This window comes from Heteronotia binoei, chromosome 10, assembly GCF_032191835.1.
Source record: "Heteronotia binoei isolate CCM8104 ecotype False Entrance Well chromosome 10, APGP_CSIRO_Hbin_v1, whole genome shotgun sequence".
In the NCBI taxonomy this organism is placed as follows: domain Eukaryota; kingdom Metazoa; phylum Chordata; class Lepidosauria; order Squamata; family Gekkonidae; genus Heteronotia; species Heteronotia binoei.
In genome coordinates, this window is record NC_083232.1 from 1,100,419 (window position 1) to 1,126,639 (window position 26,221).

Below are 26,221 nucleotides of genomic sequence, written 5' to 3' on the forward strand. Positions count from 1 at the left end.
CACCTGCTCCCAAGGGAAGCTCACCTGCACTAACCTGTCCTGCGCAGGTGAGTATTTGAGCTCCCAGAAGGAGCAGGGGCATCTAAGGGGGAGAAACGTATGCAGTAAAATGGGCAGCCCTGTTAGTCTGTCTGCAGCAGGAGAAAAGAGCCAGAGTTCAGGAGCACCTGAAAGACTAACAGCATTTATGGCTGCAGGGAAGGAGCTTGCGTGAGCCACCGCTCACTTCTTCAGGTATAATAATAATAATAATACTTTTTATTTGTATCCTGCCCTCCCCGCCAAGGCAGGCTCAGGGCGGTAGATCAAGGTAGATCAAGGTGGGCAGCCGTGTTAGTCTGTCTGCAACTGTAGAAAAGAGCCAGAGTCCATTTGTGGCTGGAGAGGTGCTTTTGTGAGTCCAATCTGTGGCCGGGTGGGAGCCTTTCGTGTAGCTGTCTTCAGGCTTCCTCTTCTCTGCTCCAGCTCCCGGAAGTTGGTGCGACTGGTCTCCCTGGAGCCCCTGCTCGAGGACCTGCGGCGGTGAGGTGGTGACTCGCTACCGTACCTGCGGTTGCCCCAAGCCCCAGAATGGGGGCCCTGAGTGCGAGGGGACACAAGAGTATCATGGCGACAGCGGTGTGCAGCTGGAGAGGAAGGAGTGCCCCACAGCCATGTTCTGTCCAGGTACCAGCCCTTTGAGGCCAGAGGTGATGCTGGGAGGGAGGTCTTGGGGTCAAGGGCCTGATCCAAGATGCAGAGTCCTCCTCCTGCTGTTGCTTCAGCACAGGGGGAAGCCCCTCTTTCTGCCTCATTTGCAGACATCGGTGTGGTGCACTGGAGGGGGCAAAGGCTTTTCTATCCAGAGAACCTTCAAGTTCCATTTGAACCTATTTTTAAATTGGGAAGAAAATGGGAAGGAAGGCACAGGAAAGTATTGGACAGTGGGCCTCAGTGGAGCTTTGAGAAGTTCACAGAAGGGGCTTGTTTGGTCATCCAAAAAAGAGAAGAGACTGGATTTATACCCCACCCTTCACTAGCTGAAGGAGTCACAGAGCAGCTGACAATCTCCTTTCCCTTCCCCTCCCCACAGCAGACACCCTGGGAGGCAGGTGGAGCCGAGAGAGCTCTGACAGAAACTGCTCTTGAGAGGAACAGCTCTGTGAGAACTTGTGACTGACTCGAGGTCACACCAGCAGCTGCATGTGGAGGAGGCGTGGGGAAATCAACCCTGCTTCTCCCATCTTAGAGTCCACATTCTTCACCACTGCACCAAACTGGCTCATAACAAGTTCCATCATTACAAGTTGCTTTTGGTTTTAAATAGCTTTAGTTGTCACTCCCCCACCCCCACCCCACACACACACCTGAACTGGAGCTGGAAGTGCCCTGGGTGTCTTCTGTCCTCCCCCCCCCAGCTCCAGGCAGAATGTTTGCTGAAAGGGAGGCTGTGGCCCACCAGAGGCAGTCCCCTTCCCACCCCCACTGGCCTGGCCTGTGTCTCTCTTGCTCCTACAGTGGACGGAGGCTGGAGTTCGTGGAGCCCCTGGACAGCCTGTGACGCCTGCCTGGGGGAGTCTGCACGGAGCAGGGAATGCACCAACCCTCCCGCCCGCTTCGGGGGCCTGCCCTGCCCAGAGGAGGCCCGGCAGAGCCGTCCGTGCCACGATGGCATCGCTGTGTGCACAGGTGCAAAGCAGGGGCCCCTCGCTGCTCGTGGGACTGGGGGGGGGTGGCAAGGGGGCCGCCTGGCAGAAATCATCCCAGACCTCGCTTGGAACAGAAATGGAGTTTTGCAAAGAGGAACTGGGCAAGAAGCTCTGCTTTAAGTTTTGAAACCCAGATTCCAGCCATATTTTTAACTGGGATGCCAAACTGTGAACTTTAGGTGGGCACTGTGGTACCCATGAAGGGGGGATTTGGGGGCGGGTTTCACCAGTAGTCTGCTATAGAGTCTGCCTTCTGAAGTTGCCATTTTCTCTGCGGGAATTGATGACTGCAGGCTGGAGATCAGTTGTAATTTCAGGAGACCTCCAGTGCCCACCTAGAGGTTGGCACCCTGATTGGAGGTCTTCATGCCATGCGTAAAAGATGGCATCCCCTGAAGCATGAATACAGCCACAGCAAGGAGGGCATAAGAACATAAGAACATAAGAGAAGCCATGTTAGATCAGGCCAATGGCCCATCCAGTCCAACATTCTGTGTCACACAGCGGCCAAATATATATATATATATATATATATATATATATATATATATATATATATATATATATATATATATATATATATATATATATATATATATATATATATATATATACACACACACACACACTGTAGCTAATAGCCACTGATGGACCTCTGCTCCATATTTTTATCTAACCCCTTCTTGAAGGTGGCTATGCTTGTGGACGCCACCACCTCCTGTGGCAGTGAATTCCACATGTTAATCACCCTTTGGGTGAAGAAGTACTTCCTTTTATCCGTTTTAACCTGTCTGCTCAGCAATTTCATCGAATGCCCACGAGTTCTTGTATTGTGAGAAAGGGAGAAAAGTACTTCTTTCTCTACATTCTCCATCCCATGCATTATCTTGTAAACTTCTATCATGTCACCCCTCAGTCGACGTTTCTCCAAGCTAAAGAGCCCTAAGCGTTTCAACCTTTCTTCATAGGGAAGGTGTTCCAGCCCTTTAATCATTTTAGTTGCCCTTTTCTGAACTTTCTCCAATGCTATATGTGGCGGAACCGGCCCGATTCTGCCTTCAGGCCCGGTCCCGTCAGCTCCCTAAGGAGTCGCCAACTCCTGGAGGGAGCTATTTCCCCTCCTGCCCCTTGGGCGCGCTGCCACCACCTGCTCAGTCTTGGGGTTCAGATTGAGAGGAACAGGACTCCCAATCCCCCTCTCCAGCTGTGAGGCTAGGCCTCCAGGTCCTCTGCCACCCTGCACTTGGGTTTCACAGAGACCTCAGCGCTTCTTTGGGGCACCCCTGGAGGATTGGCACCTTATCCAACTGCATGCCTTCCCCCTTCTTACCCGGGGCCCCCTTCTTAACACAGCGTGGTCTAAAGCGGTCTGGGGATCTAGGTGGTACAGAGATTGATTGCCAGCATTTAAACAGTAAAAATATATTTATTTAAAAAGAGAAAAAGATAGGAAAAGGAAAACAAACCAAAAACAGTTGCCTTTAAAAAGTTAACACAGCCTAGTACAGCACAACACAGCTCAGCAAACAGCATAACAAAATAAAGGTGGTTTTTAAACGCATCGTATTGTCCCTGGTCTATACTTGATCTGCCTAAGAGAATGACTTACTTTGTCTTACTGCCTGGAGCCTCCCAGGCAGGAGCCCACAGGCAAGCAGCCTCCCTTCCCGAGCGCCTGCTGCAAACTGAGAAAACTCTTCCTGCCTAGCACATGGCAAGAACAACAGCCCTTCCTGCCTCTCTAGGAGACTTTCCCCCTAGCGTTGTTGGTTTGGCTCTGGAAGGGAGGGGGGGAGTGAGGGGAAGGCTACAAAGCCTGCTGAATGGATTTACTGATCCCCGCCTTTTTGGATGAAGCACCAACACTCTCAGATGGCGTTTCTCCACACTTCCCCCTCCTTAAATTCTGAGCCGGAGGGGTTGCCTCCTACAGAGGTGACCCCGTAGCAGAATCCAAACAAACAAGGAGAAACCCGTTAACCAAAACATTACACAAACATTCAGGTATTTCTCCAATAATACATAAAGTCCAGCACCCTAGGTGCCCATGTCCCTTCTGGCCAACACGTCGCATTGCTGCATTCAGAAGGAATGTCCAGTCTTTAAGATGTACTCCTCCGTCTCCCAGGACCACCTCTGGAGTTTGGTGCTCTCCCTCCGTTGCTGCTGTTGCTGGGGTGAGTGGTCCATCAAAGGAGGAAATCCCTGGCCCCACATATGGCGTTGGAAACTGCCCAGTTCCCACACAGTTGCTCCTTCTTTATCCCTCATTGGTGGAATGTTCCCTCTGTCCACTCTGTCCTCCCAGAAAACTACCTCTGGGGCTCCAAACAATTGCTGTCCCAGCTTCTTTTTGTCTCCTTCCTTCCTACCTCTATGCAACACCATGGACCTCGCAGAGACTGGCTGTGGTACATCCACCTGCACCACTTGAACTGCCTTTCCCGTCTTCTCCATAGCCACCACATAAGTAGCATCGCCCAGGTCATCCACAATCACATGGGGTCCCTCCCATTCCACTTTCCGTTCACCAGTATGAAGTGGCAGGGAAACCATCACCCTATCCCCTGTCTCAACTTCTGAGAGCTCCACTTCCTGGTCCCTTGCCAACTCACACAGTGGTTCCAGCCTCGGGTCACTTTGAACCTCAGACAGGAACATTTCTGGCTGCCCCAGACTTCCTATCATCTGTTCCTTCAAGCCACCCCTAGTCCCACTGTTTCCAGAACACTTAGCCAAAGTTGGATCTGGGTTCTCCGCCCCCTCAGTTGCTTTTTCAGTGTCAGCCAACTGAGCTCCTTCCTGCCTGGAAGGGTCCACAGCATGCTGCTGCCCTTGTGGAAATTGGCACCCCACTTCCCATTGGGCACACCCTCCTGCAGGGTTTGAGACAGACTGGTCCTCCCCCTCCCTGGTTGGTGGTGAGGTGGCTTCCCTAAAGTTGCCCTCCTCCCCCCACCTTCCCCTGAGGGTTTGGCTTGGGTTCTCAGTCCCCTCGGTTGGTTTTTCAGCACTACCAAACTGACCCCCTTCCTGCCTGGAAGGTCCCACAGCTTCCCAGGACTCCTGTCTGCCCTGCTTCAAGACGACCTGTTTTGAGAGCATCTCGGACGATCCCACTTCCTGATCCACAGCTACTTGGTGAACCGGTTCCAACCTAAGGCCGCTCCGGACCCCCTTCTGGAACCGCTCCCGTCCCCCCAAGCCTTCAGCAATGTGCTCCTCTGAGCCCACATTAGCCTTGCTGCTCTCAGAACCTCCTGTGAAATCTCCACTCTCCACCTTGGTCTCTTCAGCATTCACATCCTTTACGCTAGACAGGTTCCCTTCCTCGCTAGGAACATCCACAGCCTCCGGCTGCACTTGGGGAAAGCTACACCCCTCTTCCCCTTGGGAACACCCTACTCGAGGACTTGAGATAGGCTGGCCCTCCCCCTCCTGGGTGACTGCCCTCTCTTCGTCCTCAGTAACCTGGGCTATTTCCCCCTCCCTGGTTGGTGGTGAGGTGGCTTCCTTAAAGTTGCCTTCCTCCTCCCACTTCCCCCTGGGGGTTTGGCTGCGGGGTACAGCCTTGATAGAGTACTGGCCAACCACCAAATCCCGGCCCAATAACACTGGAACTGTCTGTTCCTTCATTACCCCACATTCAGCATAGGATTTACCTTCTTGTGGAGCCAAACCCCTGAACTGCTTTCGGGAGTGGTCTGGCCCCAGTTTAAACCTTTTAAATACAGTGGCTTTATAGGCCGCAAAAGTTATCCCCCCATCTTCCATAGGCATGCTGTAATAGATGGCTGAAAGCTCTCCAGTCAGGTTGCTACAGAGGTAAGACATATAGTCCTCCTCTGCAATCCCCCACTGTTTGGCTGCCCTCTCAAAGTTGGAGAGGTATATGGAGGGGTCTTCTCCCTCTTGGTACACTGCAAAGTCCTTGGGGGTGACTTGGATCTCTTTGCTTAGTTCAGCTTCCAGACGTAGCCCCTCAAGCTCATGGCGACGTTGCTCTTCCAGCTCCCGTCTGCGGATCTCAGCTTGTCTCAGCTCCCTCTCTCTTTGTCTTTCCTCTCTCTCTCGTTCCTCCTGTCTGCGCTCTTGGTACGCCTTGGTACGTATTCTTGCCAGTTCCAACCGTAGCCGCAAGAGTTCTTCTGACTGGGTGGGGAACACTTTTGCAAGTGCCCCTGCATGCTGATGATACTCCAACAGGAGGTCTTGCATATCTACTACAGTCATGTTGTCACACTCCAGCTTGTGCTTTGCACACTCTTCCTGGAGCTGTGGCTTTGTCATCTCCAGGATTTCCAGCCTCTTAGCACGCTCCATCCTAACTAACTAAACTTTCCCTACTCCAGTTGACCCGAAAATAAAACAAAACCGCTGTTGCTTCCTCTGGGTGCTTGCACGTATCAAAAAGCAAAAATGCCTGGCCAATCAAGTTCTCTGTTTGTTCTCATCCCACCGCTGCCGCCAAGTGTGGCGGAACCGGCCCGATTCTGCCTTCAGGCCCGGTCCCGTCAGCTCCCTAAGGAGTCGCCAACTCCTGGAGGGAGCTATTTCCCCTCCTGCCCCTTGGGCGCGCTGCCACCACCTGCTCAGTCTTGGGGTTCAGATTGAGAGGAACAGGACTCCCAATCCCCCTCTCCAGCTGTGAGGCTAGGCCTCCAGGTCCTCTGCCACCCTGCACTTGGGTTTCACAGAGACCTCAGCGCTTCTTTGGGGCACCCCTGGAGGATTGGCACCTTATCCAACTGCATGCCTTCCCCCTTCTTACCCGGGGCACCCTTCTTAACACAGCGTGGTCTAAAGCGGTCTGGGGATCTAGGTGGTACAGAGATTGATTGCCAGCATTTAAACAGTAAAAATATATTTATTTAAAAAGAGAAAAAGATAGGAAAAGGAAAACAAACCAAAAACAGTTGCCTTTAAAAAGTTAACACAGCCTAGTACAGCACAACACAGCTCAGCAAACAGCATAACAAAATAAAGGTGGTTTTTAAACGCATCGTATTGTCCCTGGTCTATACTTGATCTGCCTAAGAGAATGACTTACTTTGTCTTACTGCCTGGAGCCTCCCAGGCAGGAGCCCACAGGCAAGCAGCCTCCCTTCCCGAGCGCCTGCTGCAAACTGAGAAAACTCTTCCTGCCTAGCACATGGCAAGAACAACAGCCCTTCCTGCCTCTCTAGGAGACTTTCCCCCTAGCGTTGTTGGTTTGGCTCTGGAAGGGAGGGGGGGAGTGAGGGGAAGGCTACAAAGCCTGCTGAATGGATTTACTGATCCCCGCCTTTTTGGATGAAGCACCAACACTCTCAGATGGCGTTTCTCCACACTATAATATCCTTTTTGAGGTGCGGCGACCAGAACTGCACACAGTACTCCAAATGAGACCGCACCATCGATTTATACAGAGGCATTATGATACTGGTTGATTTGTTTTCAATTCCCTTCCTAATAATTCCCAGCATGGCGTTGGCCTTTTTTATTGCAAACGCACACTGTCTTGACATTTTCAGTGAATTATCTACCATAACCCCAAGATCTCTCTCTTGGTCTGTCTCTGCCAGTTCACACCCCATCAACTTGTATTTGTAGCTGGGATTCTTGGCCCCAATGTGCATTACTTTGCACTTGGCCACATTGAACCGCATCTGCCACGTTGACACCCACTCACCCAGCCTCAACAGATCCCTTTGGAGTTCCTCACAATCCTCTCTGGTTCTCACCACCCTGAACAATTTAGTGTCATCCGCAAATTTGGCCACTTCACTGCTCACTCCCAACTCTAAATCATTTATGAACAAGTTAAAGAGGATGGGACCCAGTACCGAGCCCTGCGGCACCCCACTGCTTACCGTCCTCCACTGCGAAGACTGCCCATTTATACTCACTCTCTGCTTCCTATTACTCAGCCAGTTTTTGATCCACAAGAGGACCTGTCCTTTTACTCCATGACTCTCAAGCTTTCTAAGGAGCCTTTGATGAGGAACTTTATCAAAAGCTTTCTGGTAGAGTGGAGTTTCCCCACCCCCCACTCTCCCTCCTCTTTCTGCTCCTACTCCCCACCCCCACCCCCACACTCTTTCTGCTTTGCTCTCTGGTGCTACAGAACACCCTGCTGGCAATCAGAGCCTGGAAATCCATTTCCCCTTTTCTCAGCCCTGTCAACATACAGTGTGGCTGGGCTGGGAAAGAAGAAGATGACATTGGATTTATTTCCCACCCTCCACTCCGAAGAGTCTCAGAGCGGCTCACAATCTCCTTTCCCTTCCTCCCCCACAACAGACACCCTGTGAGGTAGATGAAGATATTGGATTTATATCCCGCCCTCCACTCCGAAGAGTCTCAGAGCGGCTCACAATCTCCTTTCCCTTCCTCCCCCCCACAACACCCTGTGAGGTAGATGAAGATATTGGATTTATATCCCGCCCTCCACTCCGAAGAGTCTCAGAGCAGCTCACATCTCCTTTACCTTCCTCCCCCACAACAGACACCCTGTGAGGTACATGAAGATATTGGATTTATATCCCGCCCTCCACTCCAAAGAGTCTCAGAGCGGCTCACAATCTCCTTTACCTTCCTCCCCCACAACAGACACCCTGTGAGGTAGATGAAGATATTGGATTTATATCCTGCTCTCCACTCTGAAGAGTCTCAGAGCGGCTCACAATCTCCTTTCCCTTCCTCCCCCACAACAGACACCCTGTGAGGTAGATGAAGATATTGGATTTATATCCTGCTCTCCACTCCGAAGAGTCTCAGAGCGGCTCACAGTCTCCTTTCCCTTCCTCCCCCCCACAACACCCTGTGAAGTAGATGAAGATATTGGATTTATATCCCGCCCTCCACTCCGAAGAGTCTCAGAGCGGCTCATAATCTCCTTTCCCTTCCTCCCCCACAACAGACACCCTGTGAGGTACATGAAGATATTGGATTTATATCCCGCCCTCCACTCCGAAGAGTTTCAGAGCGGCTCACAAACTCCTTTACCTTCCTCCCCCACAACAGACACCCTGTGAGGTGGGTGGGGCTGGAGAGGGCTCTCACAGCAGCTGCCCTTTCAAGGACAAGCTCTGCCAGAGCTATGGCTGACCCAAGGCCATTCCAGCAGGTGCAAGTGGAGGAGTGGGGAATCGAACCTGGTTCTCCCAGATAAGAGTCCGCGCACTTAACCACTACACCAAACTGGCTTTCTATTAGAGCTATGGCTGACTCAAGGCCATTCCAGTAGCTGCAAGTGGAGGAGTGGGGACTCAAACCCGGTTCTCCCAGATAAGAGTCCGCACACTAAACCACTACACCAGACTGGCTCTCTATTAGAGCTCTGGCTGACCCAAGGCCATCTCAGCAGGAGCAAGTGGAGGAGTGGGGAATCAAACTCGGTTCTCCCAGATAAGAGTCTGCACACTTAACTACTGCACCAAACTGGCTCTCCACAGAGGGAACAGCAGCCATCTGCCCCCCCGTGCCATTTTGACAGCTGAGCTTAGCTCTGTTCCCCCCCCCCCCCATGAACTCTCCACTTGCAGCCCCCCTGCATTTCGCCCTTTGAACCAACTTAGAGGAGAGTTATTTTGATCCACCTTAAAGGCTGAAGCCCCTTGGTCTGGCTCACAATGAGCACTGTGTCTTGGGGGAAGGGGACGTTCCCTTTAGAAGCAGGGGCTTCCAGCTCTTGATGCAGGGAAACAGCCCAAACCCACCCAAGGCCTTCTGTGCAGGGATTCTGCACTGGGTGAGCATCCCTTTGGGCACAGGTGAGGCTGAGGGACGCTTGGAACTGGGGAGCAGGGCATGCCCTCAGGCAAGGCAGTTGCCAGGGGGGACCCTCGGGGCTTCCGGCAGGGATCACTGCTGCTGACTTCCCCCCCCCCCCGCCCTTTCCCTGCCCGCTCCCTCACATATGCCCTGCCCCCCAGCTGCACACCCTGCCCAGGGCCTCAGGGAAAGGGCTGCGGGCAGCGCAGGTGGCTGGGAGGGTGGCCAGTGGGCGAGCAGGGCAGGGGAGGGATGCACAGACAGGCAGTGAGACACAGGGGCGAGTGAGCATGAAGGGAGTTCTCTGCTCGGGACCCCCCCAAAATCTGGAACCAGAAAGTGGGAAGCTTCACTCTCAAAGAGAGTAAACTCTGAGAAGGAGACGGCTGAACTCTTCGTGTCTGGGCTGGGAAGGCGGTGCAGAGCTGGGGTCAAGACCGGCCAGCCGGCCTCAGGGGCTTCTCCAATCTCCCCAGACTGTGGCAAAGGCCAGGTGACCTTCCCATGTGGCAAGCCCTGCCCGCGCACCTGTGAGGACCTGCACCCGGACACCGCTTGCCTGGAGAGCCTGCAGTGCCAGCCGGCGTGTGCCTGCCCAGAGGGGCAGCTGCTCCAGGATGGGGCGTGCATCTCGCCCACCCAGTGCCGCTGCAAATACCGGGCCAGCTGGCTAGGTGAGTGTTCCCGGGGAGAAGAGGGGGCCCTGAGACTCCTGCGTCCCTTGCATGAGAGCTGGGGAGCAAAGCTGGGCCGAATGAGCTGGGTCTCCCCACTCCCACCACCTGCCCAGCTGTGCCTCTGATTGGCTTGGATCCTGTGGTGGGGCGGGGTCGGATGACTCCCAGCCAGTCCTCCTGGGACTTTGGTGGAGTCTGGCTCTGAGGCCAGCTTGCAGGGGCTCTCCTCTCCTTCTTGGAGTTGTGCCTGGGCAGGCTTGCTCCAAGAGTTGCCCTGCCAGGATACTCCAGAGAAGCAACACCAAGGGGGCAGGGCCTGTTCTCCCCCCATGCAGAGGGCACCAGTGCTGCCAGCCGTCAGTGGAGTGGGAGGGACTGGCACCCCTCCTGTGGCAGCAGCATTCCTGGGAAGGGACAGAAGCACCTCTCTTGGGCACATGAAACACCTCAAGCCATTAGGGCACCTGCGTTAGTCTGCAGTAGGACAACTTGTTTCCCGTCTAGCTGCACCTTAGAAACCAGCCAGAGGTTCAGGGCAGGAGGCTTCTGAGAGTCCCGGCTCCTTTGAACATATGAACATGTGAAGCTGCCTTATGCAGAATCAGACTCCCCTCGGTCCATCAAAGTCAGTCTTGTCTACTCAAATGGGCAGCAGCTCTCCAGGGTCTCCAGCAGAGGTTTTTCATGCCTACTTGCCTGGACCCTTTTTAGTTGGAGATGCCGGGGATTGGACCTTCTACTTACCAAGCAGATGCTCTACCACTGAGCCACAGCCCCATTCATGGCTCTCCAGGGTCTCCAGCAGAGGTTTTTCATGCCTACTTGCCTGGACCCTTTTTAGTTGGAGATATCAGGGATTGAACCTGGGACCTTCTGCTTCCCAAGCAGATTCTCTGCCACTCAGCCACCATCCCTCCATCTCCATCACCTACTGCCTGGACCCTTTTTAGTTGGAGATGCCGGGGATCGAACCTGGGACCTCCTGCTTCCCAAGCAGAGGCTCTGCCACTCAGCCACCGTCCCCCCATCTCCATCACCTACTTGCCTGGACCCTTTTTAGTTAAAGATATCAGGGATCGAACCTGGGACCTTCTGCTTACCAAGCAGATGCTCTACCACTGAGCTACCATCCCTCCCTTAAAGTTGCCTTCATTCCTTGAGAACATATGAAGCTGCCTTATACTGAATCAGACCCCCCTCGGTCCATCAAAGTCAGTCTTGTCTCCTCAGACAGGCAGCCGCTCTCCAGGGTCTCAAGCGGAGGTTTTTCACGTCTACTTGCCTGGACCCTTTCTAGTTGGAGATGCCGGGGATTGAACCTGGGACCTTCTGCTTCCCAAGCAGATGCTCGACCACTGAGCCACCGTCCATGAGCTGTTCTTGGAAGAGGGTGGAAATTGGTGACCTGGCAATGGGGTGGGGGGGAGGGGAGCCGGCCAAGGTGTGAAAGGGCTATTTGGCCAGACTGGTCTCCTTCCTTCCCCGCAGGTGCTCCCGAGAGCCGCAATCTGTCTTCCTGGTCGGGCTTGGCTCCCTGGGAGTTCGCTGAGCCAGGAGAGGACATCTACGGGCCTTGCCAGAACTGGTGAGTGTGGGCCACTCAAGCAGCTGGAGTCCTCAAAGAGAAGACCTCCCGGGCAAAGCTTCTGCACTCTGCCCCCTCCCCCCCACCTCCACAATGCCCAGCAGGGTCAACCACCCGTCCCAGGTGGTGCTGCTATTCATTTATTTACGTCTCCTAATCTTTTTCAAGATATCATGTATGTTTGGTTGTTGTGTTTCACAGAAGCTTTTGTTGAAATGCACTGAAGAGGTGGCATCCGAACCCACGCCCTTAGCTCCAAACACTGAGAATCCAGAGAATCTCTGCTGCTTCACTGGCACCCAGCCTTTGGTAGAGGCGAGAAGCTCCTTCTCGTGCCTGCCTCCCTTTTTCCCCTGGCTTCCAGAGATCCCTATTCACCTGCCCTCTGCTCTTCCCCGCACCCCCCCGTCTTTGCCAGTCCTTGCCTATGGGCTCTTCCCTCCCCTCTTCCAGATCCCTCCTCAAGACCTCCCCCACCAGCACATCCACACGTCCTCCACTGCCACCATCCTCTCTGCTGCTCCTCGCAGTCCACTTCATAGCTCTCCCTTGCCCCTCGGAGAGTTCCAGAGGGGTCAGCCATGTTGGTCTGCAGCAGAAGAGCTGGATTCGAGGCCAGGAGCTCCTGAGAGACCACCAAGATTTCCAGAGTCGAAGCTCTCAAGAGTCAAAGCTCCCTCTGAGGGTCTCTTAGCTACTAACTCATAGAATCCTAGAGTTGGGAGGGACCTCCAGAATCTTCTAGTCCAACCCCCTGCACAATGCAGGAAACTCACCAACACCTCCCCCTAAGTTCACAGGATCCTCATTGCTGTCAGATAGCCCTCCAGACCAGGAGTGTCAAACTCATTTGTTATGAGGGCCAGATCTGACATAAATGAGACCTTGTCAGGCTGGGCCTACGGAAGATTAGGGAGCAGAGATATAAACTTTTTAAAGGACACAGACAAACATGACAAATATTTTTTTTAAAAAAAACTTAAAACATGCTTAAAACATTAGCACTTGTTGGTCTTAAAGATGCTTTCTTTGTATTTCTCCCGTGGGATCCGGGGAACTGGGCAAAGGGAGCTCTGGCTCTTTCCCTTCCTCGCCAAGGCACCAGGAGGGGGAGGAGCCGCAACTAATGGAGGAAATTGAAGTTTTGCTCGGTAGCTCCGATGTGATTGAGCAAGCCTTGCAAAGCAAGCTGAGGTGCAGAAAGAAGGAAGAGAGAGGGAGAAGGAAGCAGGCAAGAGCCAGTTGCTCAGGGGGCTGAGAGGAGCCCTTCAGGGGCTTGATTTGACTCCCGGGCTGCATGTTTGACATCCCTGCTCTAACTCTGTTTAAAAATAGAGCCCACCACCTCCTGAGGAGGAAGCCTGTTCCACTGAGGAACAACTGCTCTCACTGTCAGGAAGTTCTTCCTAATGTTGAGTGTGGAGAAACGCCATTTTAGTCAGTGGTGGTGCTTCATTTGGCAGGGGTCAGTAAATCCCTCAGCAGGCTTTGTAGCCTTCCCCTCACTCCCCCCCTCCCTTCCAGAGCCAAACCAACAACGCTAGGGGGAAAATCTCCTAGAGAGGCAGGAAGTGCTGTTGTTCCTTACATGTGTTAGGCAGGAAGAGAAGCCAGATTTGAACTGGGGCTCGAGCGAGCATGTGGTGAGCAATGGAGGCTCCTGCCTGGGGGGGCCCCAGGCAGGCAGACTAAGTAAGTAATTCACAAGACAGGGCAAGTTTAGATCAGGGCCAGCAGGACGCGTTTATAATCAACTTTTCTTTGTTATACTGGTTGCTGTGCTGTGCTGGGCTGTGCTGTGCTGGGCTGTGCTGTGCTAATTTTGTAGATGCAACTGTTTTTGTTTTGTTTTTCTTCCCCTATTGTTTTCTCTTTTAAATAAATGTTTTTTCTGTTTAAAATGCTGGCAGTCAATCTCTGTACCACATAGATCCCCAGACCGCTTTAGACCACGCTGTTTTTGAGAAGGGGGCCCCGGGGAAGGGGGAAGGCATGCAGTTGGATAAGGTGCCAATCCTCCAGGGGTGCCCCAAAGAAGCGCTGAGGTCTCTGTGAAACCCAAGTGCGGGGTGGCAGAGGACCTGGAGGCTTAGCCTCACAGCTGGAGAGGGGGATTGGGAGTCCTGTTCCTCTCAATCTGAACCCCGGGACTGAGCAGGTGGTGGCAGCGAGCCCAAGGGGCAGGAGGAGAAATAGCTCCCTCCAGGAGTTGGCGACTCAATAGGGAGCTGACGGGACCGGGTCTGAAGGCAGAATCGGGCCGGTTCCGTCACATTGAGCGAGAAACTCTCCTGATTTAATTTCATCCCACTGGTTCTGGTCCTACCTTCTGGGGCCACAAAAAAGAATTCTGCACCTTTCTCTATAGGAGAGCCCTTCAAGTACTTGAAGATGGGGATCCTATCACTTCTCAGCCGCCGCCTCTCCAGGCTAAACATCCCCAGCTCCTTCAACCTTTCCTCATAGGACTTGGTCTCCAGACCCCTCACCATCTTCGTCGCCCTCCTCTGGACACCTTCTAGATTGTCTATATTCTTCTTAAATTGGGGTGCCAAAACTGAACACAATACTCCAGATGAGGTCTTACCAGAGCAGAGTAAAGCGATACCATTACATCACGTGATCGGGACACTATACTTCTGTTGATACAGCCCAAAATTGCATTTGCCTTTTTAGCCACCGCATCACATTGCTGACTCATGTTCAGCGTATGGTCTAGTAAGACCCCTAGATCCTTTTCACACATACTACTGCTAAGACACGTCTCCCCCATCCTATAACCATGCATTGGATTTCTCCTACTGAAATGCAGAACTTCACATTTATCCCTGTTAAAATTCATTTTATTGGTTTTAGCCCAGTTTCCCAGCCTGTCGAGATCAGTTTCTGTCTTCTGCCGTATTTGCAACTCCTCCCAAATTCCCTCTGCTCCTTCACTCAGGAAGTGTCTTAGTGAATGTTGCAAGTAGCAGCCCTGACCCTCCTCCCCCTCTCCACTTTCCTCCCCCAGCACTTGCGTGGCTGGACACCTGCGGTGCCGCGTGGACCCCTCCTGTCACCTGCACGGAGGCTGGAGCACCTGGGGGCCATGGTCCCCCTGCACGCAGAGCTGTGGGGAGGGAGTCCAGTTCCGCTTCCGCCAGTGCGACAACCCAGCCCCCCAGAATGGAGGCCGTGGGTGCGTGGGCAGCGGGGAGCAGCAAGGAGCCTGCCCAAACCAGCAGAATTGCCCAGGTGAGGAGGGGCGAGGACCCCAGTGGGAGGGACACCTCTGCTCTGTCAGATCAACCCATAAAGAAGCAGAGGGGGAGGGGAGGCACTTTCCCTTTCAGGGTGGGGGAAGACATGGCCTGGATAGATGACCCTTCCCCCAGTTAGAGGCCTGATTCTGAGGGCCAGGCTGGATGGGAGGACAAGAGATTATGACTGAATCTCTCCTTGGAGTTTGCTTTAAGGTCTGAAAGTGCCTGCAGTTAAGGGAGGCTGGATGCAACCTGGGCTTACAGCACAGAGGGAGGGAGGGAGGGAGGCCTCCATCTGGTGCCTGATGTTTTCCCCTTGTGGGGTAAATACCTGGAAGAAGCAGCCGGCTGGGGGTGGGCAGAGGGAGAGGACAGGTGGGTGTTCTCTCCCCCCCCCCGTTGGCCTTGCCTGACCTCTCCCTTGCCTGTGTCTCGCAGAGGAGGAGGCCTGGGGGGAGTGGTCTCCGTGGGCCCCCTGCACTGTCTCCTGCGGTGGGGGAGAGCAAGTGCGCAGCCGCCAGTGTCGCCAGCCGGAGTGCCACGGCTTGACCACGCAGAGCAAGACGTGCAACACGCAAGTGTGCCTGGGTGAGTTCCCCCTCCCACATTCAGACTTTGGCGGTTCATAGAATTAGATGTGCAAGTGATGAACAGCAGTTTGGATCCAGCGATGCACTAAGTGGAAAGGTGCATTGATTTTGTGCACTTCCGCTTGCACCGCCTGGTGCTTCCTTCCGTATCTTGGATGGACAGTGCCCAGAAATTAATTGCCCTCCCCCCAGTTTTCTTACAAGGTAGTCTAAGGTGTGTGTGTGTGTTTGTTTTCGTGCTTTTGTCTGACTGGCTCAAGGTAATCGAACAAGCTTCATGGCACAGTGGTGTTTGAACACACGTCTTCCAGAACTCAGTCCCTCCCTCTGCCCACCACACCACCCCACACCGCACCGCCTTGCCTTTCTTTTCGCTGTTCTCTTTGCCTGTCTTTTTGTGCTTCTGGCAGCTGCCAGAGGTTGGGAAGACTGGATTCATGGTGATTTTGTAAACTGCAGCAGGGAGTCGTGCTAGCAGACTCTGTAGAGCTTACTTAAAAAAAAAAAGAGTTAATGAAAAGTCTTGGGGATTTGAACCCAGTTCTCCAGCCCAGCAGTCCCCTGGGACACACCCCGGATCCTGCTGTATCCTGGAAGGGAAGCGGTGCTGAGTGGTAGCCTGTGTAGTCCCCACAGAAGGGATCACAGTCAGCAGGAGTGGGGGAAACCATCTCTGGGGGTCTCTGGGGAGCTGCTGCCACGTGGGGCTGGTGGACCCCCCAGCCTGATTCTGTACCGGGCTGTCAGAGTCCTTGCTTGTGTTCTGTGGGGGTCTGGAATGGGGAGGAGGATTCAGGCCTTTCCCCAGCAGCAGCGTCTCTCTGCATCTCCCAGCCACCTTCTGCCAGTCAAAACCAGCCAGACTTAGGCAGGGAAGAAGGCGTGGTGGATGCCAAGAAGCAGCACGAGAAGAAAGTTCTTTTCTTTGTGGTGTGATCCCGTCCCTCAGTGGTGCTGTGTGGTGGCGCTTGGGAATGTCACTCAGTTTCCCCAGAGCAACCAGTTGCTGACTTGGGACTGAGGAACAAAGCAGGAGTCAAGTATCACCTTTAAGACCAACCAGTTTTTATTTAGAACGTCAGCTTTCGTGTGCTCTTAAGCACACTTCATCAGACGAGGAATCCAGCACAGTGAGCAATGCCATAAATAGCTGAGCAGAGCCTGGATTCCTGTGCTGGATTCCTCGTCTGATGAAGTGTGCTTGAGAGCACACAAAAACTTACATTCTCAATAAAAAATGGCTGGTCTTAAAGGTGCAACTTGACTCTTGCTTTGTTCAACTGCTTCAGACCAACACGGCTGCCCTCTTGGGGCTGAGGAGGCCTTGAGACTAAGGGGGACACACGCAGGAGGAGGCAGAAACGGCATGATGAGATCTGCCCCCTCCCCCTGAATTCCTGCTAAGCGATTCCAGGGCTTCCTGTGTCTGGAGGTGACCTCAGTCCCCATCTTCCCTCTTTCCAGAGGTGGGCTGCCCAGTGGGACGTTTGTACCGGGAGTGCCTGAAGGAAGAGGGGTGCCCCTACAGCTGTGCCCACCTCACCCGCCAGATGGACTGCTTCTCAGATGGCTGCGAGGAGGGGTGTCACTGCCCTGTGGGCACCTACCACCACCGAGGGGCTTGTGTCCAGGTGAGGCCCCTCCTCTCTGGGGCAGCTTTTCAGAATTCATGAGTGGATCTTGGCGTTGTGATTTTACCTGCGGAGCCTCTCCCTTCCAGTATCTGAGTTGGGTGATGAGTTAAAAGGAGGAGCCAAGCCTGCAGACACTTTGGGAATGCTGAGAGAAGGTTGTGGGCACAAAATGGCCACCACAGAGTGGCTGGTGCGGGGGGGTGGGCAGGGCGGGATATTTGGTTTCGATCTCCAAAGAAAGGGGAAGGTTTATTCCCTGCCTAGTGGCAGGAAGAGGTTGCCAGGCCCAGAGACACAAGAGAGAGTCCGCATCTCACTCAAGAGCTCCTGGCCTTGCCATTCTCCATGTGGGGCCGAGATTTCCCCTGGAGAACATAAGAACATAAGAGAAGCCATGTTAGATCAGGCCAAAGGCCCATCCAGTCCAACACTCTGTGTCACACAGTGGCAAAAAAAACCAAACCCAAGTGCCATCAGAAGGTTCCCCAGTGGGGCTAGAAGCCCTGCCACTGTGCACCCCCCACCAAGCACCAAGAATACAGAGCATCAATGCCCCAGACAGTTCCAATAATATACTGTGGCTAATAGCCACTGATGGACCTCTGCTCCATATTTTTATCCAGTCCCCTCTTGAAACTGGCTATGCTTGTAGCCGCCGCCACCTCCTATGGCAGTGAATTCCACATGTTAATCACCACATGTTAAACAGTATCTCCAACTGGTTTCCCCGGAAGAAATGGCAGCTTGAACTCTACAGCATCACATTCCTGCTGAGCTCATGCCAGCTTGGTGTAGTGATTCAGTGTGCAGACTCTTATCTGGGAGAACCAGGTTTGATTCCCCACTCCTCCACTTGCACCTGCTGGGATGGCCTTGGGTCAGCCATAGCTCTGGCAGAGGTTGTCCTTGAAAGGGCAGCTGCTGTGAGAGCCCTCTCAGCCCCACCCACCTCACAGGGTGTCTGTTGTCGGGGGGGGGGAGATAAAGGAGATTGTAGGCCACTCTGAGACTCTGTCCTTGAAAGGGCAGCTCCTGGGAGAGGTCTCTCAGCCCCACCCGCCTCACAGGGTGTCAGTTGTGGGGGAGGAAGATAAAGGAGATTGTAGGCCACTCTGAGACTCTATCCTTGAAAGAGCAGCTCCTGGGAGAGCTCTCTCAGCCCCTTTTGCCTCACAGGGTGTCTGTTGTGGGGGAGGAAGGGAAAGGAGATTGTAGGCCGCTCTGAGACTCTGTCCTTGAAAGGGCAGCTTCTGGGAGAGCTCTCTCAGCCCCACCCACCTCACAGGGTGTCTGTTGTGGGGGGGAGGAGATTGTAAGCTGCTCTGAGATTCAAAGTGGAGGGTGGGGTATAAATCCAATATCTTCTATCTTCTTCTTCTCCCCAAACTCCACCCTCCCCGGACCCTGCTGCCAAATCTCCAGGAATCTCCCATGTTGGAATTGGGGTCCCTCGGCCCACACCTTTCTCCAGCTGCCCCCCTGGTGACTTTTATGCAGCTAAATCCTCCTCTAAAGGAGTGCCGGTGGTCACGGGGGGGGGGAAGGGGGGGCTTGTGGCTGCTGCCAGGTCCAATGTGGGCCTCCCTGCTCCCAAGAGAGCCAGCTGATGATTCAGAGCAGGCCAAGATTTCTTCTCTGCCTGGTGGGGACCTCACGCCTCAGCCCGTCAGCCGTCCCTCTTTGGGTCCTCCGAGGCAGGGAAACCGTAGCGATCTTCATCGTGGTCTCTGTGCAGTCCCACACATGGGTCTTACCGCAGGCAACGGATCCATACCACGGAGTCTCCAACAGCTCACCTAGAGCGTTTTTTGGTGTGCTTTCCGCTCGCCCTGGGGAGCAGGCATCGACTGCACATGCCTGGAGCGAGGGGGAGGCACCATTCCCACTCAGTTTTTTCCTTTCCGCCGCCCGGACAACACCTACCATGCTGCATTCCTCTCTCCACAGCTCGTCTTCTCCTCAGCTCGTCTTCTCCTGTTTGGTATCATATTCTCCTTTTTCTCTTACCTTTCTTCTATAATTTTTCGTCCTTATAAAATTTAAAAAAAAGCCCTTGTTTTTGCGCTTTCCTTTCCCTATTTTTCTCCTCTCCGTTGTCCGGAGCGTATTGAAGGGAAAATTACTTTCAAAAAGTGTCGGAGGTGTGGATCTAAAATCCCTACTTCAGACGGACATTCGTACTGTCTTTTCTGCTTGGGTGAAGCTCATTGGGTAAATGCTTGCCCTCATCGCACCAGCTTTGGTAAACAGGCGCGAAAAAACCGAGTGGCCAGACTTCAAAGTTTCCTGCTCTCTTTGGGCTATGCCCAGCTCTCATTTGCCGCCTCCCCCACACTGAGCGGGAGATTCGGCTGCATCGGCTGCTCCTCAACTTCACAAGAAGCATTAGTCCAACAAGAGACCATCCAAGCACTCCGACACCGGCCGCAAGGCTTCGAAGAAGTCTTGCCATACTGATTCGTCCACCTCGGCCCCGAAGAAATCCCGCGATCCGACAAGGTCGACTTCGACGACTTCCCCAAGGGCCACCACTTCGACTGCTATAGCAACGTCGATGGCATCGGTTTCCACACACTCAGCTCCGATCCAACCTCTTGTTCCACCAGAGCTTTCGGTGCCCTCCGACGTCATCTCCAATATGCCACATCTCACTCCTCACTCCCCAGCTGCAGTCGAGGTTATACCTGTTCGATCTCGCTCGCCCTCGGTCCATAGCGTGGTGCCGTTCGACATCCTCGAACCCGATCCCCGTTCGGATCCGACTTTCTCTCAGGAGCATCCCCGGTCTTTGCTACAGGTTGGATCCTTTCGAGACATCAGAGTTTCTCCTCTCTACAGAGAGTCGTCGACACAGGTTTCCACCCAGCATGTCCGATCCCGCTCACCGGTTCGACGTCGTTATTTCCGTTCACGCTCTCCAGTCTACCGTGAATACCAGGACTATTACCAGAGGGGTCGATATGAATATTCCTCACTCTCCAGATCACCATCTCCCAGACATCGCCGGGTGTACCATTGCTACTCCCATTCCCCCTCAGATGAGGGTTTCCGTCACTCTCAGTACCGTGAATTCGAGGTCGCATCCCACAGCCGTGATGTATCAACACCTCAAATCTGTGACTTCGAATCTCCTCAGTACCATGAGCCTTCTCGTACCCAAGACCCGGAGTATCTCTCTTCTCGAGACCGTGAAGCCCTTCGAGTCTGTGAACCTCCTCGGTACTGAGAACCTTTTATACCCTGCACTGCTTCTGCCACCATATCTGCTGCTCCGGCCACGACTTCTACATCGACCATGACTTCGACTGCCTTACAAGAAAAGTCTAAACCTTCCGAGGAACGTGCATCCACATGTGCACCTACTAAGCCTCTGATCTCTCCTGCAACCGAGGAATCCCAATCCAACGGGGACAGCTCAGTCTCTTCTGACTCCGAAGATCCTCCTGGCTCTCCTGCCTCGGATTCCACGCAGCCAGCCCATCTTTCTCCATCGGACAGTTCAAAGGCCTACCTTAACCTGATTACTACCATGGCTGAAGCCTTGAATGTTACTCTTCCTTCTGACTCACCCAAAGTTTCTGACATAGTCCATGATCTGGTTCAGGTGGATTTCCCAGCGGGGTCTCTCCTACCTATGTTGCCAGTGCACTTGGAAGGTCTGCGTGAGGCCTGGGACAAACCTGCTTCAATTCCACCTACTTCAAAGCGCTTTGACTCCCTGTACAGAGTACATGCTCCTGATTCTAAATTTTTAGCCTTCCATCCTGCTCCAAACTCCATAATTGTGCACTCAGCGACTAAAGCCAAACCATCCAGGCACCCTACTCCTCCTGATCGTGAGGGCCGGAAGTTGGACACCTTGGCTTGCAAGATTTACAACCTTGCCTCTACTAATTCCAAGCTTAATAATTACTTGGCTTATTTTGCAGCATATACATTTAATCTCACCAACCAATTTACTCCTCTCATTCCTTCTCTGCCTGAGACTTCTCAGAGAGCTGCATCTAATTTAGTCTCTGAGCTATCACGAGTTTCAAAACAGCAGATTAACACCATCAGACATGCCGTTTCCTGCTCATCTAGAGTGTTCGCTTCATCGGTGGCATTGCGTCGACACGCCTGGCTGAGGTCAACCAACCGGCAACCCGATATTAAACAAAAAATCAAAGACCTACCTTTTGATGGTCTTGGCCTCTTTCATGCATCCATTGATGAAGTCCTCACTTCAGTAGATGACGGCCTCAAGCTCCAAGCGCCTTGGAGTCTCTCAGCCAGCCTCCCAGCAGTTCAATCGACCTAAGCCCTGGAGACCATCTTTTCAGAGGCGTCAACGCTCTCCTAAGCAATCCGATTACTGGAAGAGGAAACCCCCCCAACAAAAGCAACCCTTCCAACAGAGGCCATGCTCTCAGCAGACAAAGAAGTCTTCTCAGGCAGCCAAGCAGTCTCTTTGACTCCCCTCTGCATCTCACTCAACAGCTGAATCCCTGCTATCAAACACGTCTTCTCCCGTTCTATCCAACCTGGAGCTCAATCACCACGGACTCTTGGGTGCTCACCATAATCCGCCTAGGTTATGCAATCGAGTTCATTTTCCCACCTCACCACCACTACTTCACTGTTACTCCACCCTCCCCTCATCTCAAACAAGAGATTCTGAACTTGCTCCAAAAAAATTCCATAGAACCTGTTCCTCCTCACCATCGGGGGACAGGTTTCTACTCACGATATTTCCTGGTGCCCAAGAGGGATGGGGGCAAGCGACCCATTCTGGATCTCAGGAGACTAAACAAGTGGATAGTCTACAAGAAATTCAGAATGATCTCTGTCCAATCCATCCTTCCCCTAATTCCGCAGGATTCCTGGATGGCATCCCTGGATCTTCAGGACGCTTATTTCCATGTGACCATCAGACCTCAGCACCGCAAATATCTTCACTTTGCCATGGGAGAACATCACTTCCAGTATTGATCCCTCCCTTTCGGGCTGTCCACCGCCCCCAGAGTGTTTATGAAGTGCATGGCAGTAGTCGCAGCTGCTCTGTGTCTTCGCAACATTCCAGTGTTCCCGTACATAGACGACTGGTAACTCATCGCTCCCACAGCACATCAACTGGCGAAGAATCTCAAAACAACACTCTCTCTTCTCGCCTCCCTGGGCCTGTGTGTGAATGCTACCAAATCTCACCTCACCCCAATTCAGGACCTACAGTTCATAGGTGCTCGTCTCTGCACATCTCCTCATCTAGTTTTTCTTCCCAGGGATCGTGCCCACACCATCCTGTCCCTGGCCCAGGAGGTCATACGTACCCCAATGCAACCTGCAATCACCATCCAACGTCTTCTGGGCCTCATGGCCGCAACAGCTTCAGTTCTTCGATTTGCAATACTGCGCATGCGACATCTCCAGCTTTGGTTTGTTCATGCCTACCATCCACACGTACAACCACAGAATACCGTTCTCACTGTACCTCAGAGGGTTCGGCTCTCCCTTGTTTGGTGGACTGTACCGGACAATTTACTTTGCGGAATGCCCTTTGTTCTTCCTCCTCCGTCTGTCATCGTGACTACAGATGCCTCCAAGTGGGGATGGGGAGCCCACTCAGAGGACAAGACTGTCAGGGGTCTGTGGACTGCGCCTGAGAGGGCCATGCACATAAACTGCCTAGAACTCATAGCCGTTCACAGGGCTCTTCAATCGTTCCTTCCATCTGTAATCAACCGACATGTCCAGATCACAACCGACAATATGGCCACAGTTTTTTATGTGAACAAGCAGGGCGGTACCAGATCTATCCGTCTGTGCCACATAGCCATACTTCTTTGGGAATGGTGCATCAAAAACAGCATCTACCTGACTGCCATTCACCTTCCAGGGATAAAGAATGTCTTGGCCGATTCTCTCAGCAGAATTCACATAGATGACCACGAATGGTCCCTCAATCCACGTTATTTGCATCGCATCTTTGCATGCTTCGGGACTCCAAAAGTAGATGTTTTTGCTACGAAGGACAACTCGAAATGCCCTCTCTTTTATACCAGGAGAGGCAGCGATGCTTTTCTCCACAGCTGGAGGGGTCCTCTTCATTATCTTTTTCCACCAACCCCTCTAATTTCCCGATCTCTACTCAAAATTGCTTGGGATGGTACAGACTGCATACTGATAGCGCCATGGTGGCCACGGCAACCGTGGTTCACGAGACTCCTTCAGATGTCGCATCACACTTATCGCCGCCTTCCCCTGGCAGACGATCTCCTCTCCAAAGATCACGGCCAAGTATGGCACCACAACCCCCAAATTCTAGGACTTACGGCTTGGAGAATTCGGCCACATCTTTACCACCGAGAGTAGCGGAAGTTATCCTGAATGCTAGAAAACCTTCTACCAGGCGCTCATACCAGTGTAAGTGGAAGTGCTTCTGCTCCTTTGCATCCTCTCAACAACTTGATCCAGAGTCTGTACCTCTCCCTTCGATCCTAGAATACCTGCTGTCTCTACAGGTGTCGGGTCTCAGTTATTCTTCTTTAAAGGTTCACCTTTCAACCATTTCTGCTTTCCACAAGCCTATTGACGGGCAGACTGTTTTCTCTCATAGACTGTCCAAATCATTCCTCAAGGGCATGTTGCACCTTCACCCTCCTATCAAACCGATTGTGCCAGTTTGGAGTTTGTTGTTAGTTCTTTCACAACTTATGAAACCTCCATTTGAACCCTTGGCCACTGTGGACCTCAATCTTCTCTCTTGGAAGACTGCCCTGTTGGTTCCTATCACTTCTGGCAAGCGGGCCAGTGACTTGTGTGCCTTCCGTTCTGACCCACCTTATAGTTTTTCATAGGAACAAGGTGGTCCTGAGAGCGGATCCTGCTTTCTTACCCAAGGTTGTATCGAAATTTCATCTTTCAACTTCTACTTCGTTGCCCATGTTTTTTCCTAATCCTAAAGACTCTGGACAAAGAGCTCTACACGCTCTCGATGTCAGAAGAGCTTTGTCCTTTTACCTCTCTCGTACACAACCGTTCCGTAAGGACCCTAACTTATTTGTGGCCTACGGCAATCCTCAAAGAGGACGCAAAATTTCTACCCAGAGACTCTCTAAGTGGGTACCCATTGCAATCCGGTTGTGTTACGAAGTTGCTAAGCAACCTTTACCTGAAGGCCTTAAGGCTCACTCGACTAGAGCAGTCTCGACCTCTTCGGCCTTCCTGAAGGGTGTCTTCTTAGAGGACGTCTGTGCTGCTGCATCATGGTCCTCACCTTGGATGTTCGTGCCAGATGGGACGCCTCCTTCGGCCAAGCGGCACTCAGGACCATCTTCCACTGAAATCACCCCAGGCAATTTCATACATGCATACATGCTTACATGCATACATTGTAAGTATGGAAATGTTTTTTTCTTGCCAGCACCCACCTTCCTTTTGATTTTCAGCTTGCTAGTCACCCATGTGTGGGACTGCACAGAGACCATGATGAAGATAAACAGGTTGCTTACCTGTAACTGATGCTCTTCGAGTGGTCATCTGTGCAGTCACACACGCCCACCCAGCCTTCCCCTCTGCTGGCTTTTTCTGCCTTGGTTTTTACCTTTGTAGACTGTCAGTAGCGGCTGGAAGAAACTGAGTGGGAATGGTGCCTCCCACTCGCTCCAGGCATGTGCAGTCAATGCCTGCTCCCCAGGGCGAGCGGAAAGCACGCCAAAAAACGCTCTAGGTGAGTTATTGGAGACTCCAAGATATGGATCCGTGGCCTGCAGCAAGACCCATGTGTGTGACTGCACAGATGACCACTCGAAGATCATCAGTTACAGGTAAGCAACCTGTTTTTTCTAACCACCCCCCTCCACGCCCCCCTGTGCTTGTCCTCTCCCTCCGGCACAGGAGTGTCCCTGCATCGTGACCGAGGAGGCCCTGAAGATGCTCTGGAACCACTCCTTTGACCCCAGCACTCTGGCTGCAGCCTGGAAGAGCTGGCTGCCTTCCCTTGGGGAGGAAGTGCCGCCAAACACCACCATCCATTCCGCCTGCAGCAACTGGTGAGTGGGGCCCAAGTTAAATGCAGGGGGGGGCAAAGGTTTGGCTCAGCATTAGAACATCAGCTGGGCAAGCAGAAGGCCCCAGGTTCAGGCCTTGGAAACACCTCCTGTTGAAAAGATCAGGGAATAGGAGCCATGGGGCACCTACCTGAGGCCCTGCAGCTGTTGTGCCATCGGATGTGATCTCCTCCTTCGGAGGTTTTCAGGCAGAGGCTAGATGGGCATCTGACAGCGATGCTGATTCTGTGAATCAGGCAGATTGTGAGAAGGAGGGCGGGGGGGGGCATAGGGGGGGGGCTTGCCCTGGGAGCCGATGGAGGGGGGGTGTCAAATTGGGTATGGAGTCCATTGTATTCTACGGGGCCATAAGATAGAATGGCCCATAAGGGGGCGCCATTTTTTAATTTTGCCCCCCTCAAAAAACATATCGATCCAGTCCTGGTTGTCGTGGCCCCTTCTTACACGCTCAGGGAAATGCCGTTCTCCCCTTTGGGGTCAGGCAGCGGTTCTTCTCCAGGTCAGATTGGCCCAGGGATCCTGCAGGCTTTTGCCATCTTCTGGGCATGGGGGGGGGGAGGTATGTGTATGGAGGAAGCATTTGAGAAGTTCCTGCCTTGTGCAGGGGGTTGGACTAGATGACCCTGGAGGCCACTTCCCCCTCTGTGATCTCCTCTGCCTCAGTGTCCCCGCGATTTCTGTCCTTTGCCTCAGCTCCTGTCGCAATGGACAGCTGGCCTGCGTTTTCTCCCTCTGCCCCGTGGATGGAGGCTTCGCCCCCTGGAGCCTGTGGACCCCCTGCTCCTTGACCTGTGGGGGGCTGGGGAACATGACCAGGTCACGCGACTGCAACAATCCCTCGCCTGCCAATGGGGGGAAGGAATGCGTGGGCCCCCGCGTTGACATCAGGTACTGCCAAGCACCAGATTGCCAAGGTAAGAGGCGTTGGGCAGGGGGGCAGGAGAGGGGGTGAAAACAGCTGCTTTGTGGTGCTGGATTCAGAGCAGCCGCCTGCTGAATAAT

The 26,221-nt window shown here is 53.1% G+C and overlaps 1 protein-coding gene across 1 annotated transcript in view; it reads left to right on the forward strand.

Annotated features, from left to right (window-relative positions):
* Window positions 1-26,221, forward strand: part of LOC132578290 (SCO-spondin-like) — a 170,568-nt gene that overhangs the window by 114,343 nt on the left and 30,004 nt on the right. The window contains exons 73-82 of the mRNA XM_060248229.1: window positions 1-47; window positions 466-666; window positions 1,498-1,668; window positions 9,920-10,117; window positions 11,609-11,705; window positions 14,716-14,939; window positions 15,386-15,535; window positions 17,002-17,168; window positions 25,047-25,201; window positions 25,913-26,133. Of these exons, the coding sequence (XP_060104212.1) occupies window positions 1-47; window positions 466-666; window positions 1,498-1,668; window positions 9,920-10,117; window positions 11,609-11,705; window positions 14,716-14,939; window positions 15,386-15,535; window positions 17,002-17,168; window positions 25,047-25,201; window positions 25,913-26,133 (1,631 nt within the window). The remainder of the gene's footprint in view (window positions 48-465; window positions 667-1,497; window positions 1,669-9,919; window positions 10,118-11,608; window positions 11,706-14,715; window positions 14,940-15,385; window positions 15,536-17,001; window positions 17,169-25,046; window positions 25,202-25,912; window positions 26,134-26,221) is intronic.